Source organism: Hyla sarda, chromosome 3, assembly GCF_029499605.1.
Source record: "Hyla sarda isolate aHylSar1 chromosome 3, aHylSar1.hap1, whole genome shotgun sequence".
NCBI classification, from domain to species: Eukaryota; Metazoa; Chordata; class Amphibia; order Anura; family Hylidae; genus Hyla; species Hyla sarda.
Window position 1 is genome coordinate 141,976,373 of NC_079191.1, and position 17,960 is coordinate 141,994,332.

Genomic DNA, 17,960 nt, shown 5'->3' on the forward strand with positions numbered 1-17,960 from the left:
CGTTGACACTTTTCATAAATTTTTCTCTTCTGTCCATGCCCAAGGAGATTAGCTACAGTGCCATGGGTTGCAAACTCCTTGATAATGTTGCGCACTGTGGACAAAGGCAAATCTAGATCTCTGGAGAGGGACTTGTAACCTTGAGATTGTTGATATTTTCCCCCAATTTTGGTTCTCAAGTCCTCAGGCAGTTCTCGCCTCCTCCTTCTGTTGTCTATGCTTAGTGTGGCACACACAGACACACAATGCAAAGACTAAGTGAACTTCTCTCCTTTTTATCTGCTTTCAGGTGTGATTTTTATATTGCCCACACCTGTTACTTGCCCCAGGTGAGTTTAAAGGAGCATCACATGCTTGAAACAATCTTATTTATCCACAATTTTTAAAGGGTGCCAATAATTTTATTCAGACCATTTTTGGAGTTTGGTGTGACATTATGTCCAATTTGCTTTTTTTCCCTACCTTTTTGTTTAGCTACAATACACACAAAGGGTATAAAAACGTGTATAGCAAAACATGTGTTACTGCAATCCTTTTCTGTGAGAAATACTTCAATTTCTAGAAAAATTTCAGGGGTTCCAACATTTACTGCCATGACTGTATGTAATGGTATTTTAGCAGCTGCTCTCTTGATCCGATGCATGGATCTGGAATAAATCTTCCTCAATGTGCCTTTATCTGCATGAACCCGTCTGTGCTCTGAATCAGCCACAAATCTCTTAACCCCTTAACGCAAATGGACCTTAAATTGGGCTCACCTGGCAATCGATTACAGGTGTCAGAGATTGTATTCAGTGAACAAAAGAGCCCTGAGACACAATGCCATCCATGAGTTAAACTGAAAAACTAAATATTTAATCTTTGTGACACTTAAATAGAATTTACATAATAATTTGGAACAGGGTGTAAAGCTGCTGCAAGCATGGATGTAGCTGTATATATGCAGTGCTGCTTCCACCTGAACGAGGGTCTCCTATGCTTACAGTCTGCAAAAGGCTAACAGCAAGTATATTAGGAAGTGTGAGCCTTTCGGGGGAAATTACTAATACTGTCTAATTCTTACGGTATTTCAAGAGGAATTTACTCGAGTAATTCTGCTTGCATTTTCTGCTCCAATGTGTTCATTGTCATTTTCCATTGACTTTAATGGACTTTCCCCTGTCCAATTTCCACTAGCAGAATTCCAATGCTGAATTCTGAGTTCCCCCTGAAGATAGAACATGTTCATTCTTCGGCGGAATCCTCGAGTAAAAGCCCATTTGAAGTCAAGGAAATTTTTTTTTTCCTGACAAAATCTGTTTGGGCATGGAATTTGCACAGAATTTGTGCGGAATTTAGAAAAGTAGAATTGAATAGCCGCCTCCTTCATTCCTCTTTATTTCCGCGCAAATTCCACACAAATTCTGCTCAAATTCCAAGTTCAAATTTCCTGAGCAACATTATTCCTTGTGAATTCCTCTCGAATTCCTCAGTGTGAACATACCCTTAGTGTAAACCTAGACTAGACCATTCACTTCAATGGGTCCGCCCAAGTCTGCAATAGTGGCAGATATGCAGATTGCCAGTGGAATCGTTGAAATGAATGGAAGCGTAACTTGAAGCGGGTTACGATTGTAACCTAAGACTGTCTAGTGTAAGTTGGGTACTATCTAGTTTAAGTTTAGACCAACTCTTAGTTGACCTATTTTATGGCAAAGGTTTGCACTAAAATGTTGGCACATTTTTTGCAAGTTTCTTTGTATTATTTGATGCACTGTGTATAATGTGGAGCATTTACTGTGTGCCACAATTGTGGAGCAGCATCTAAAGTAGATCTGGGCCAGTGTGTAAGTTTTGCTTTATTTTTCTATTGCTTGTTAAATTATAGATAGAATGATTTTGGACATGGTCATCATGGAGAGACAGGTTGACTGTAATGTTGGTCACAGTTTTTTTTTTTGCCAGATTCCTTGCATTTTCATATGATTTTCTGGCTTAGGTGTCTCTATGGGGACAGGATTTCTCTCTGAGGGAACGATGATCGATTCCATCTCAACTTGTTTCTTTCCCAGTGACAAGTAATGACAAGATGTCTGGCAGCCAAAATAATGTTGTTTGGCTGAGCAATAATGGAGGTCCTAATGAAGATGTTGAGAAGATAATAATAGTTGCTGGCTAATGACTATTAAGTTGACCACATCTTGCTTTGATCATAATAAGCATACATTTAGAAACAGTTGGCCTTTCATGTGCTCTTAACAGGGAGTTCTTGCACTGAGGAAACTGAACATCAGATGGAAGAACATTTTAAACTCATGGTATTGCAGATAAGCAGCCATTTTGATAAATAAGGATGAAGTTCAGGAGGATCACAATGTACACCGATCAGCCGTAACATTAAAAACCCCTTTTCCTACCTTAACCCCAGGTAGGACCCAGACAATTTTCACTGTAGGACCCAGCCATTTTTTGCGCATCTGACCGCTGTCACTTTAAGCATTAATAACTCTGGGATGCTTTTACCTTTCATTCCGAGATTGTTTTTTCGGGACATATTCTACTTGTAATGGTAATTTTTCATTTATACTTGCATCATTTCTTGGTGAGAGTGCAAAATTTTATGAAAAAGCTCTCTGCTTGTAAGGAAAATATACATAATAAATACATATTGATATACATATACAATGTTTACATCATAAAGTTGACATGTTTTTACTTTTGGAAGACATCAGAGAGCTTCAAAGTTCAGCAGCAATTTTCCAATTTTTCAAAAAATGTTCAAAATCGGAATTTTTCAGGGACCAGTTCAGTTTTGAAGTGGATTTGAAGGGCCTTCATATTAGAAATATGCCACAAATGACCCCATTATAAAAACTGCACACCTCCAAAGTATTCAAAATGACATTCATTGTGTTAACCCTTTAGGTGTTTCACAGGAATAGCAGCAAAGTGAAGGAGAAAACTCAAAATCTTCATTTTCTACACTCGCATGTTCATGTAGACCCAATTTTAGAATTTTTGCAAGGGGTAACAGGAGAAAAAGTCCCCCAGAATTTGTAACCCAATTTTTCTCGAGTAAGGAAATACCTCAAATGTGTATGTCAAGTATTCGGCGGGCTCAGAAGGGAAGGAGCAACAATGGGATTTTGGAGAGTGAATTTTGATTAAATGGTTTTTGGGGGGCATGTCACATTTTAGGAAGCCCCTATGGTGCCAGAACAGCAGAAAAAAACCCACATGACATACCATTTTGGAAACTACACCCCTCAAGGCACTTAACAAGAGGTCCAGTGAGACTTAACACCCCACAGGTGTTTGACGACTTTTCGTGAAAGTCGCATGTGTAAATGAAGAAATTTTTTTCACTAAAGTGCAGTTTTTCCCCCAAATTTACCATTTTTACAAAAGGTAATGGGAGAAAATGCCTCCCAAAATTTGTAACCCCATCTCTTCTGAGTATGGAAATACCCAATGTTAGGACGTAAAATGCTCTGCGGGCGAACTACAATGCTCAGAAGAGAAGGAGTCACATTTGGCTTTTGGAAAGCAAATTTAGCTGAAATGGTTTTTGGTGGGCATGTTGCATTTAGGAAGCCTCTATGGTGCCAGAACAGCAAAAAACAACTCACATGGCCTACTGTTTTGGAAACTACACCCCTCAAGGAACGTAACAAGGGGTACAGTGAGCCTTAACAGCTTACAGGTGTTTGACGACTTTTTGTTAAAGTTGGATGTGTAAATGAAGAAAAAAAATGTTTCACTTAAATGCTGGTTTTTCCCCAAATTTAACATTTTTACAAGGGGTAATAGGAGAAAATGACCCCCAAAATTTGTATCACCATTTCTTCTGAGTATGGAAATACCCCATGTGTGGACGTCAAGTGCTCTGCTGGCACACTACAATGCTCAGAAGAGAAGGAGCGCCATTGAGCTTTTGGAGAGTGAATTTGTTTGGAATGGAAGTCAGGGGCCATGTGCATTTACAAAGGCCCCCGTGGTACCAGAACAGTGGACCCCTCCACATGTGACCCCAGTTTTGGAAACTACTCCCCTCAAGGAATGTAATAAGGGGTGCAGTGAGTATTTACACCCCACTGGCGTTTGACAGATCTTTGGAACAGTGGGCTGTGCAAATGAAAAATTAAATTTTTCAATTTCACGGACCACTGTTTCAAAAATCTGTCAGACACCTGTGGGGTGTAAATGCTCACTGTACCCCTTATTACATTGTGAGGGGTGTAGTTTCCAAAATGGGGTCACATGTGGAGGGGTCCACATGTGGAGGGGTCCACTGGAGGTCCATTGTTCTGGCACTATGGGGGCTTTGTAAACACAATGTCCAATGTCGCTCCTTCTCTTCTGAGCATTGTAGTGCACCTGCAGAGCACTTTATATCCACATATGGGGTATGTTCTTACTCAGAAGAAATGGGGTTACAAATTTTGGCGGCCTTTTCTCCTATTTTCCCTTGTGAAAATGAAAAATTTAGGGTAACACCAGCATTTTAGTGAATTATTTTTTTTCTTTTCCCCATCCAACTTTAACGAAAATTCGTCAAACACCTGTGGGGTGTTTAGGCTCACTATACTCCTTGTTACATTCAGTGAGGGGTGTAGTTTCCAAAATGGGGTCACGTGTTTTTTTTTTTTTTTTTTTGCGTTCATGTCAGAACCACTCAAATGTACATGGTGCGCTCTCACTCCTGAGCCTTGTTGTGCACCCGCAGAACATTTTACACCCACATATGGGGTATTTCCGTACTCAGGAGGAATTGCAAATTTTGGGGTTCTTTTTTTTCCTTTTTACCGCTTGTGAAAATAAAAAATGAAAAGTATGGGCCAACACCAGCATGTTAGTGCAACATTTTTTATTTTTTTACACTAACAGGCTGGTGTAGCCACCAACTTTTCCTTTTCATAAGGGGTAAAAGGAGAAAAAGCCCACCAAAATCTGTACGGAAATTCCCCATATGTGCCCCTAAACTGTTTCCTTGAAATACGACAGGGCTCCGAAGTGAGAGACCACCATGCGCATTTGAGGACTAAATTAGGGATTGTATAGGGGTGGACATAGGGGTATTCTACGCCAGTGATTCCTAAACAGGGTGCCTCCATCTGTTGCTAAACTCCCAGCATGCCTGAACAGTCAGTGGCTGTCCGGAAATGCTGGGAGTTGTTGTTGTTTTGGAGCTGGAGGCTCTGTTTTGGAAACACTGCCGTACAATACTTTTTCATTTTTATTGGGGGCGACAGTGTAAGGGGTGTATATGTTATGTTTTACCCTTTATTTTGTGTTAGTGGAGTGTAGTGTTTTTAGGGTACATTCACACTGGCGCAGGTTTACAGTGAGTTTCCCGCTAGGAGTTTGCGCTGCAGCAAAAAATTTGCCGCACCTCAAGCTTCATGCAGGAAGCTTACGGTAAACTTGCCTGTGTGAATGTACCCTGTGCATTCACATGGGGGCAAACCTCCAGATGTTTCAAAACTACAACTCCCAGCATGTACTGACAGACCGTGCATGCTGGAAGTTGTACTTTTGCAACAGCTGGAGCTTGATCTCCAAACTGTGGTCCTCCAGATGTTGCAAAACTACAAATCCCAGCATGCCCAGACAGCAAACGGCTGTGTGGGCATGCTAGGAGTTGTAGTTTTGCAAGATCTGGAGGGCTACAGTTTAGAGACCACTTTTACCAAGGTTTCCCTACATTTTCCACTTTCCCTACATTTTGCTTTCCCCTGATCTGTGGGGTTTTTCTCAGCTGAAATCCACCACATGTTCTGTGGAAACCTTAGTAAATATGTTGGGTTTTTGTGAAAATGTCGAACACGACCGTTTTTGGTGACCATGCCCCCTTTTCCAGACAGCACGCCCCCTTTTCAGGTTTTCTTAGAATCTTCAGAAACTGGCGTACAACCCGACAAAACATGTCGGGTTTGCAATAGTAAATGAGAGCCATAGTCTTTCAGGAATTTGCATGCCAATTCATCAGAACTCTTGTACAGTTTTTATAGTAACGTCTTCTTGAATGTCATGACTCAAAATTTCCCAGCAGCACATTGCCCAGAGCTTGTTTTTGATATAAAGAAGAGAATTCCAATGGATCGCTGAACAATTGGAGGTATCAACGGCACTTACCGGTAAAATATGAATTGTCAGCAGACAGGTTTACATAAAATGAGTAAAGTGTTTTATTTAGACTGAGGGAGATTTATCAAAACCTGTGCAAAGGAAAAGCTAAGTTGCCCATAGCAACCAATCCGATTGCTTCTTTCATTTTTTCACAAGGCCTCTACAAAATGAAAGAAGCGATCTGATCGGTTGCTATGGACAACTGGTCAACTTTTCCTCTGCACAGGTTTTGATAAATCTCCCCCTATGCGTTTTGAGAGGTTGAACCCTCTTTGCCGAGTCCTTCGAGTATGTCTTCTTCTTGTCTTATTCCCCTAATGTATACTGGTGCCATCGGTTTACCAAGGTGCTGCATGCAACTGTACATGTAATGAATGCATTGTTCATCAGACCAAACCACCTTCTTTCATTGCTCCATGGTCCAGTTCTGATGTATATATGCCAATTGTAGGCACTTTTGTAAGAAGACAGTCACTATGGCACTCTAACTGGTCTGTGGCCATGCAGCCCTTATATGCAACAGTCTGCTGTGTACTCTGTGTTGTGACACCTCTCTGGCAAAGCCAGTAGTTACCGTATTTATCGGGGTATACCACGCACCGGCCTATAACACGCACCCTCATTTTACCAAGGATATTTGGGTAAAAAAAGTTTTTTACCCAAATATCCTTGGTAAAATGAGGGTGCGTGTGTGTGCATGTGTATACCCCGATACACCCCCAGGAAAGGCAGGGGGAGAGAGGCCGTCGCTGGCTCCCGCTGGCTATCGGTGCCGCTGCCCGTTCTCTCCCCCTGACTATCGGTGCCGGCGCCGATAGCCGGGGGAGAGAAGTGGCGCCGGCAATGGGGCAGCGGCACCGATAGCCAGGGGGAGAGAAGGGGCAGCGGCACCCATTGCCGGCGCCACTGCCTCCCCCATCCCCGGTTGTATAATTACCTATTGCCGGGGTCGGGTCTGCGCTGCTTCAGGCCTCCGGTGTGCGTCCCCTGCGTCGTTGCTATGCGCTGTACGGCGCGGCGCACTGACGTCATGCGCCATGCAGTGCATAGCAACGACGCAGGGGACACACACCGGGGGCCTCAAGCAGCGCGGACCCGACCCCGGCAACAGGTAATTATGCAACCGGGGATGGGGGAGGCAACGGGGCAGCGGCGCCGCTGCCCCTTCTCTCCCCTTGGCTATCGGCGCAGCTGCCCCGTTGCTGGCGCCGCTTCTCTCCCCCTGGCTATCGGCGCTGGCAATGGGGCACCGATAGTCAGGGGGAGAGAACGGGCAACGGCACCGATAGCCAGGGGGAGAGAAGGGCCGGCAGCATAGCTCTAGACCCCAGGACAGGCAGGGGCAGAGAAGCCGGCAGCGACGGCAGGTCTCTGCACCTGCAAAGCCGATGCAGTTCATTGATTTAAAGCGCCCGCTTTAAATCATTGAACTGCAGCGGCTTATCGGCGTATAACACGCAGGTAGACTTTAGGCTAAAAATTTTAGCCTAAAAAGTGTGTGTTATACGCCGATAAATACGGTAGTTGTTTTTTTTTATTTTTTTTAGCAATTTGTTCTACAGTGCCTTTTCTGTACAATCAGGCCAGACAGTTTAGCCTTTGCTCCCCACGAGCATTAATAAGCCATGTCAACAGTTCACCAGTTGTCCGTCCTTGAAACCCCTTTAACCACTGCATATTGGGAAACCCCAAAAGACTTGCCATTTTGGAGGTGTCCTGGTTGTCTTCTCACAATTTGACCCCTTTCAATGTTGTTTATATCTTTACTATGCCCATTACTCCTGCTTCTTATACATAAACTTCAAGAACTGCTTGTATACTTTCTGCCCAATATATCACACCCCTTGACAGGTGTCATTGTCACAAGATATTATTTAAAGGGGTGCTCCGGGGAAGTTAAGAAAATAGAAACGCCCCAAAGACACCACAATACATGTGCTGTGTCCCCTCTAGTTATTTTTGTGATTTTGCCAGCTCCTGTGGCCCCTGTTGTCACCTGAATTTTCTTTTCCTTGCTTGCAGCCCAGACTACAACTCCCAGCAGTCAGTGCTGCTTTGTGTAATGGCTGCCAGCCCATTGCTCTTAATATTGGTGTACATGCTGTGTTGAACACACTGTACATGTCTTTTCTTTCAAACTATCCTTACCCCCAGCAATAAATCATGCTATGCTCTGAATGGCAGTAGTCAGTGATAAGATCTACAGCAGGCAAAGAGCAGCGTTATGTGCTGAGGAGACACTGGGTTTCTCTGCCGGCAAGATCCTCACACAGGAAGGGGAGAGGAGCTGTGGCTGTGAAGCCAAACCCCTAGTTGACAGAAATCGCATGATGTTTGTCTTCCAGGAGGGTGGGGGCTAGCCTCAGTGAGGGCTTTGCACAAAGACAAGGTGGATCTGATAATGACGTCTTTCTCTCACTCCCTGCATGTAAGTAAGAGCTGAAAGAGGGAAACTGCTCTATATAGCTAATAAATTATATTTAGACAAATAGGTTGGGGAGAGGGAAAGGATAGGCAATTGGTTTAGTTCACCGGAGTACCCCTTTAATGTTGTTAACACCACCTCTCAGTGGTTTTAATGTTACGACTTATTGATCTAAGTTATTCACAGGTAGTAACCTTCATGTAGTGCAGAATATATTATATCCTTATATAAAAGGATTTGTTTCAAACACTTAATAATACATTGTTTTAGTAAAATATGTTCTTTTAAAGGATGTTGTGATAACATCAGTAGTTGGAGAAGAAATACTCCAGATGTACAGGTGAAACTCGAAAAATCTGAATATTGTGCAAAAGTCCATTTGTATTTCATTAATGCAACTTAAAAGGAAAGGAAGCACGAAGTTATCCAAAATCTCCTGGTAGACGGATGCGTTGATCCTGGACTTAATGAAGCACAGTGGACCAATACCAGCAGATGACATGGCTCCCCAAATCATACTAATTGGGGGGGGGGGGGGGGCTTTGGGGTTTTCATGAGCTGTAAGCCATAATCATCACAATTATGACAGATCATGTCTTAAACGATCTTCCTTTGCATGTAATTAGTCTCTCATATATTAGTTTCACTTTTTATGGTTGCATTACTGAAATAAATGAACTTTGCACGATATTCTAATTTTTTCCAGTTTCACCTGTAGAGTTATTGGGGGAGATTTATCAAAACCTGTGTAGAGGAAAGTTTGACCAGTTGCCCATAGCAACCAATCAGATTGCTTCTTTAATTTTTTACAGGCCTCTTTTAAAAATGAAATAAGTGATCTGATTGGTAGCTATGGGCAACTGGTCAACTTTTCTGCTACACAGGTTTTGATCTCCCCTTTGAGCGTATAAATTATCTGCAGTTACATTATTTGTAGGAGTAATGTTCGGATTAAGGAGTCTTCAGAAAGATTCCTAGCGCTTATGGGTTTAATATCAGTTATTCTTCCCATTAGATTTCTCTCATGTTTTATTCATTGTTTGAAGCAACTAGATAAAACCAGGTAAGAGGTTTCCCCAGTGATACTCATCACCGCTCAGCAGCAAATGATACAGACGAGACTCCTCCTAAGCTTTTTACTGGGATTTGTATTGACAGTTTGGCTCTGTTATTAGATTTTCACCTTGATACATAGATGAGATAATCCTGAACCTACCATTTGGGCACAATGTAAAGTAAATCATTTACAAAGATATTGCAGATGTATCTCCCCCATGGTCTTTGCAGCCTACCGAGTAGAAACAGGTCCAGCAGTGTCTATGCCATGATCCTGTCTCCTACATTCAGTATGGGGTAGAAATGTTACATTTTTGTTTTCACATAGCAGATTTCCCTTCCCTAGATTTCATGTTGTGTTGTGGAAATGCCTTTTATATGCCTATTCTATTGAGGATTTTTTGTTGAAGTAAGATTTCGCCTTTTCCAAAGAAATTATAAAAACATGCTTTGCCCTATTCACAAAATATCTTTTGGGAACGTCCCTAGTGTACATCAGAATACTGAATAAAGGTATGACAACATGTACCACAACATACCTGTGGTACACCTATTGACTTAAATAGACTGTTAGTGACTACTAACTGTTAGTGACTACTATTGGTCTGTTTCCATAACCTTTAGTTATTTGTTGCTGGACTTAAAAACAGTAGACTACACCATTGAATCCCACAAACACTTTACATTCTGGAAACAAATCAAACATAGTCATTAGTTGACTACATTTTGTCTATTAAAGTCAGAGGTTGTGCATTGGGGTATGCATTGACATATCTTTTTGCCGATATGCCGACATAATCCAACAATGTATCCCCAACACTTCATGTAAATGGGTTCTCACATGTGAATTTCTATCAGAACCTGCAGCAGAAAACATATCAGGTGCCTGAACAAATCCTGAAATAATGGTAACTTTACAGCACATATGGTCATACTGGGTGTAGGAGAAGGGCAATCTTTGGAATCCCAGGTCAACACAATGTACGTTGATATATTATATTGGTTTATGCCTGTTCTTCCTACGTAAGCCTTTTGGAAGAGGAATAGCAACAGTTACAGTGTTCTCATATCCCCCACACTAACTTTTCTCTGTACCTGAGTGCCGGACAGTTGGCAGGATGTCTAAAAGTCCCCTTTAATCTCTGCAGCCCAAGCGTGACGCTGTCAGGAAATGAATAGGAAGCCCCTTAGACTTGCATGGGATTTTAAAGGAAAACCCCTATCCTTGCATAAGGGGGTAGGTTAAATTGATTTAACGCTACTATACTTTTAGTTGACCTAGAAGTAAATTCCTACAGCCATTTGGAAGTTATGCTGGAACATACTTTTATATACATTGAGATTATATATATATATATATATATATATATATATATATATATATAATGTGTGTGTGTGCGCGCGTGTATATATATCTATAAGGAGGCCCCACTGATATGTAATTGTACCATACACAAGAAACTTGCTCTGGTATGAGCATGCTCTCTTCTCTGCATACTGCACCATGTATTATGTAATAGAACAACATGCTGATGCTTCACCTGCTCACACATCCACAGCAGAAGAGTGCAGACAATTTGCAGGTTACATTGAGAGCGGAGCGCCATTTCTGAAAACCTAGTGTGGACATAATCTGAAGGTTTTGCCCCAAACTTCATTTGTGCTGTTTTTTTTTTTTTGACCACGTGCTTATGCTGAAGCAGCAGGATGCAGCTGCCATCCCCTCCTACCGAACTGCTGTGTGTGATTAGGGCGGCTGGAGAACTAGATGCACCTACGAAAGGTCACACTGACTTTGAGATATAATACGTGTCACAATGCGTTATTTTAAAAGCTTTTTCTCCTGTATATGATTATTATTGTTGTAAGAATTACATTTCCCCTTAGACAAACATAGCAAAAAACATGGAGAAAATGATAAACAGGACAGTTAAATAGTGCAGACCAGTGCCATGTTGTGCAGGGGACATTTAGTATACCGCCAAATATATATCGTTATAGTTGTGAATGGCTGGCTGTGTTATTATCTTGCAGTATTTTGGTGATTTGTTGTGCTGTGCTTATAGAAGAAAAGATATCTGTACCTTATACTTCATGTGTTAGACTTCATATCAGATCTGTCATTATTATAGCTTACGCTATATTAGTGGGAAATTGTCACCTATATATATATTCCCATATTTGAACCACATCATGACCTTTTTATCTAGGTCTCTTTACAATCACTTTGCAAATTCTGCCCTTTTTGTGGGAAAAAATGGCTACTTAAGTCGATGGGATTCCTTGCTGCCACGGTCCATCATTTATAGTAGATGTGCACAGATGTGAACAGATGAGTCTGAACGTGCTTAAAAGCATTTACACAGAACATTACATTTCTTATTGATAATTTTTTTAAAGGTCTGTTTATATATTGATACATAGGTTTAGTCGATCAGACACGTCACATGTTCGATCAGTTGAGGTTCAATAACTGACGAGTTTTCCGGCTGTGCAGCACCCTTTTAAAGGTTTAGTGGTTCTTTAATGCAGCAATTTAATCATTGGTAGTGACAAAATATGTTGTACTAAACTGAGGCTTTGTTCACTTAGAATTTTCTGTAACATCAGAGGTGTACTTCAGGAGTGTTGCTGACGTATTCTTAAGATGTGTCCATAGGGCTCATGTCACCAGAGCATGCCAGAAGATTTCCTTGGCATATGTGTGAAAAGTTTGTTATATAGGAAAGTGTTTGTTTGTTTTTTTTTTTCCCCTTTTTTTTTTTTTGACAGTGGGAGTCAGAAGCTTCTGTTTGCTGTATATAATTAATAGAGCATTATTTATTTATTTAAAGGGGCTGTGCTGCAAAAACAAACTTATCCCTTATTACCAGGATAGGAGATAAGTAGCTGATTGGGGTGGGGTCTGACTACTGGGACCCCCTGCATGGCGCTCCGGATCTCCTGCTGCACAGAGCGGGGGCTGGCACGCGCTCTCCATGCATCGGAGAGCCGGAGATACACTGGCGCTGTACTCATGTATCTCTGGCTGGTGAGTTCGTTTTCGCTGCACAACCCCTTTAACATTGTGTCATTCCTCTGCTATTTCTTCAGAAAATATCTGAGTTAACTACTGTTTAACAGTTAGTGTGCAGGGCAATGCCAATGGCAGTATTGAAACTTGTTTTTGTACCTTTGTTATTCCTATTGGAAATATCTGTCACAGGCTTTCTTTAAAAATGTATGTTGGGAGGTTCTACCAAATGTGATTTCTTGGGTGCAGTGTAAAAAGAGCCTCAAACGCTCCCTCTAGGGGCTATAACATTGAATACACTGATTGCAGGCACTGTTCAATGCATTGCCATAGGAATGCATTGATCAGTGTTTTCTGCGCTTGATTGCTCAAGGATTTCAGGCTTGGAGCAATCAAATGCCGATCGGACAGCTGAAAAGAAGGTAAGGCACCTCCCGCTGTCAGCTGTTCGGGATGCAGTAATTTCACCGCGACGGTCCCGAACAGCTCCACTGAGCTACCTGGTATGGATTTCTCCCATTTTAGACAATGGAGGCAGGGAGCCAGCTTGCTGCACTCCCCTGCCTCCTCCATATTCCCTGCTCTGGCCTGCCCACGTGATGAAAATTCAAAATATTCACTCTCACATCGCTAGGACTTGAGAGCCTGCACTTTGCTATGAGCAGAGCACAGCCGCTGGCAAGCTCTCACGTCCTAGAAACATGAGTAAATATTTAGAATATTCATTATAAGGGCAGTCTAGATCGGGGAATATGGAGGAAGCAGGGGAGCAATGCAGCTAGCTTAGACCTATAATGCTGCATATACTTCATTAATACAAGTAACCACCGCATTTTAATGCTGTTCACCCGCACTGTAAATCAGTTTATTGGGTTTAGTGTGGGTGTATATCTTGTCATTTTTACTTTAAAGCATGAGAACCTGCGCTGGACCTCCAATTCTTTTTAGTCTTCATACATGAGGTCTTGTGTCCTGCACCTGTCCATTGCACTACTCAAACAGAACATGTGAGCTGATCTGAACTCTCTGCTTTCAATAAATCCTTTCCCTGTTTCTTTTCTTAGACTGAACATATACAGACATTGGAGTTGCCATCTTGGTACCCAGTTATAAAGCAGGAAGATGATGGCACCAGCCGACCACATTTGCTGCACCCAAGGTAAGGAACAGCTGCATACACAATACTTTCTACATTTTTATTGAATAAATGAAAGAAGCTCTTATAGCTTGGGAATGAGTGTAATTAGTTCCTTCTCTGACCAATAAGACAGGCATTGTACAGCTCCACTGCTTAGTCGTTCTCCTTACCTCCTGCTCTCTACTCATTACCTTCTATCCTGCAGCTACAAATGGCAGTGACAGCTCATTGGCCGTGGTGATATCGCAGCAGGGAGCCCCGCATCACTACTGCTGAAGCTCACTGTCTTGGGATATTCTGCCCTTAAGCTTTCTCTTTCTAATGTTCCTTCTCCTCACTGATCTTGTAAGGTTTGATCATCTTATTCGGAGTCTGGCTAGGTGCTGGACATGACTAGCTGTTTAGACCACTATTCTATACCTTTTTTTATACGAATTCAAGTTACAACGTGAACTGCTGGCTATGCAATAACATGTGCAGATGTATACTCCCAAGCCAGTCTACATTAATACATGGTATTCAGACTGCTATACACAACATACTATTCAAAAACCAACAGAGGACAATAAGGTTGCAGCAGAAAAATAATACAGAATTTTTTCCAATAAAGCAAAGCAACAACTGAAAAGAATCGCTTACTCGGATGTCAGATGTAACCGTAAGAACTGGTGAAATACTACTTAATCACGTGCTGTAGTAATAAGCAGCATAAATGCAAATAGGGGGCATAATACATTGAACAACTCCCTATAAACTGCCTAAAAGTGCAAGTGCATTCAAAAATAAATGGTACAGGACTGTTACAGAGGCAATGGACAATACCCACACAGTAACAGCACACAGACACCGAGAGAACCCCCGCCCTGACTTCCGTTTCGGAATGGCTTTCTTCTTCCGGGGTTGGCATTCCCTAGTGTTGGATAACTTTTCATTATGATAATAGAACACAGCTGGTAAGGCAGAAAAACATGTAATGGCGCAGAGTGCGGCACTCCCTCCATGTCTGCTTCAGGTCCTGGCATCGTGTGACACAGCGTGTGAAATTACTTACCACTGCATCACATAGATGTTATTTATGGTTCAGACTGGAGGTAGCTCAATGCGCCTGTGCAAGAGAAGTCAAGGGCCGTGCATACATGGAGCCAACTACCTAGTGCCAAAAATAAATATTATATTAAAAATAACAATTATGATAATTATAATATAAATTACCAAAATACGTGGTGTAAGAGGGATGAAGCACAATGAATACAAACTAAACGTGATGCAGTGAATGAAAGAAATTCATGGTAAAAGAAAAAATGCAAGACACATAGTGGGTGTGAGAAGATTCAATAAACAACTATAACAAACAAAACACCATATATTCCGAAATATATGTGATGTGTGTGGGGAAATATCCACAAAAAGTAAAATAATAAGACCTTGTAGTGAAGCAATTGATGTGTTGGAAGTGGTACACGTCATGTGCTGAGACATAGCAAAACATGTTATGAAGTGCAAAAAAATTTGTCAAATATATAGTAATGCAAAAATCATTAAAGGAATTCATTACAAAAGAAGAAACGTCCCGGATACATCCCAAGATGGCGGAATCCATGTATCATCGTGGTGTGTATAAAAAATACAGAAAATGTATGGTTAAAAACATTTTAGATGCAAATATTAAAAACTAAAAACCAAACTCTAGGGCTGAGGAATGATTGAGCTGAGGAATGATCTTTAGATACTGAACCACAAAAAGGTTGCAAAACTGAGGATTCATTTAGGCCATGTGGTGACAATATACGCAGCCTACAGATCCAGCATGCCTCCCACTAAGCCAACTTTTTTTTAAATGGAAACCTGTATCTCTTTCATGCTGCCTGAACTATGAGTCATCTGGGTAGTCCCTTATAGCTTTGATTGAAAGATCTCTCCTTTTACTTGGACGTGGAGAGATCTCTCAATGAAGGATGGTGAGGTGTGGAGAAGCCTGCAGGAACCACCCAATGACTTGTGGTTCAGACTGCATGAATGTGATGACAGGTTCCCATGGTGGGTATGAGCATTTAGGTTTGGATTTTTGTTGGTATCTTTGCGAAATAATAAATGGAAGGGTTACACATTCATTTAAAATAGTATAGGGTGTGACAAATGAGTTATTCATTAATAGGATGGCATAACACCTTTTTATTTTGTGACTGCTGTGCTTGCTCTCACTTTATCTTTCCTCTTCCTGCAATATATCAATCAAGCATTAAAATGCATTAGGGAAGTAAGCTGAACCCTGTCAAAGCTGATCGAGTAGTTGCTAGTCCTCCATGGCCTCAAACTCTGTTACATGCCTAACATTCCGTTAAACATATAAATATTTAGTGGGGAGGATTACCAGTTGCAGAGACAACAAATGCAACACTTTGTTAAAGTGTGAGTTTTTTCTTTTTTAATAGAATTATTCCTTTTCGTATGGCAGCTATCATTGATCTGTCAGTGTTGCTTCTTCTATTGCCCAAGGAAGTGGAGAAGGGAAATCATGTGGAACAGAATGTGAATATTAGTCTTCTCCTACCAAAAGTGCTTAGACTAGATATCCTGCAAATGCACCAGATTTTTAAAAGTGGTAAAGGCTGCTTAAAGATCTGGTGCATGTTTAGGCTGGGTTCACACTGTGTAAAGAGAAAACAAAAAAAGAAACTGCAATAAGATAGGTAATGTGCTCTATGAAAGTCTGTGTGAAAGTGGTGGTCATTGCACAAAGTGTTTTAGAATACTGCATTAATTAAAATTTTGGAATTATTACAGTTTTTATGCAATGTGTGTTCTGATGCCTGCTCTTCCATAGACTGTTATCTGTCATCAGTGTCATCTGCACTAACCTATCGGTATAGACAGGTAGTGCAGGTAGGGGACACTGATGACAACCATACTTACCTGATCCGGTTCTCCCGCATTTTCCTCCCTATCTTCCGTTCTGGGACCAACTTGGAGCATGGGCGGAGCTTCCTGGCATCACCGCTGCTGCTTCTCTGCTGGGTCATGCTGCTAGCAAACAGCAGTGGTGACGTCAGGATGCTCCGTCCATGCTCCATGTTGGCCCCAGAACGGAAGATAGGGAGGAAGATAAACGGGAGCACGGAACAGGATCAGGTAAGTATGGTTGTCATCAATGTCACCTGCACTTTCTGTCTTTACCGACAGGTTAGTGCAGGTGACACTGATGATGATTTCCTTCAAAGGAAAACGGTCATCCCGTTCACCACACTAAGCCCAATACACTGAGTTATAGTGTAGGTCAACAGGAGACCAATGCGAGGTCTCTGACTAACATATGTACCTGCAGCCCAGAGCGGTGTCCCTCTGAAGGTCTGCTTCTTTTTTTTTTTTTTTTTTTTTTTACCGAATTGCGCACAGGAGGCAGGCCCTGTTAACTTGGTTTATACCGTTCTCAGGAGCAGAGAATGCTTTAAACCCGGTGGGTCCTGGGTTACTGCAGGCAGCCAGGACCCACCGTTAATGTCTGGCACTGCCGATCGGGCCGATGGCTGGCATTAACCCTTTAGATGCCGAGATCAAAGTAGCTGGTAGCTCAGTGGAGCTGATTGGGACCCACGATGTCACCGCGGATGTCCCGATCAGCTGAGTGGACAGCAGGAGGGCCCTTACTTGCCACCTCGCCATTCGATCGGTCTTCTGCTGCTTCCAGGCTTGAGCAGCAGAGCACCAATAACTCTGATCAATGCTATGCTATGGCATAGCATTGATCAGTTTATGCAATCAAAAGATTGCAAGTTATAGCCCCCTATGGGGACTAAAAAAAAGTTAATAAAAGTGAATTAACCCTAATAAAAGTTTGAATCACCCCCCCTTTTCCCATATAAAAAAAATAAATCTAATAAAAAATAATCATATGTGGTACCGCCGCGTGCATAAATGTCCAAACTATTAAAATATAAGATTAGCTAAACGGTCGATGGCGTACTCATAAAAAAATACCAAAGACCATGTAAATTGTGCATTTTAGGTCACTTCATAGATCATGAAAAATGAATAAAAACCCATCAAATGAAACAAAAGGTCCCATCAAAACAAAAATAGTAACAATTAAAAATTACACACCACGGCGCAAACATTTTCCCTCATGTAGCCCTGTGTACGGAAAAATAAAGTTATAGGGGGTCACAATTCTAAACCTACTAATTTTGGTGCATGTAGTTATGATTATTATAATTTTTTTTTTA

The 17,960-nt window shown here is 41.6% G+C and overlaps 1 protein-coding gene across 1 annotated transcript in view; it reads left to right on the forward strand.

The window, feature by feature from the left end:
* The window catches only part of SKIL (SKI like proto-oncogene), a 61,597-nt gene that overhangs the window by 14,730 nt on the left and 28,907 nt on the right, over positions 1-17,960 (forward strand). The window contains exon 3 of the mRNA XM_056565165.1: positions 13,667-13,761. Within this exon, the coding sequence (XP_056421140.1) occupies positions 13,667-13,761 (95 nt within the window). The remainder of the gene's footprint in view (positions 1-13,666; positions 13,762-17,960) is intronic.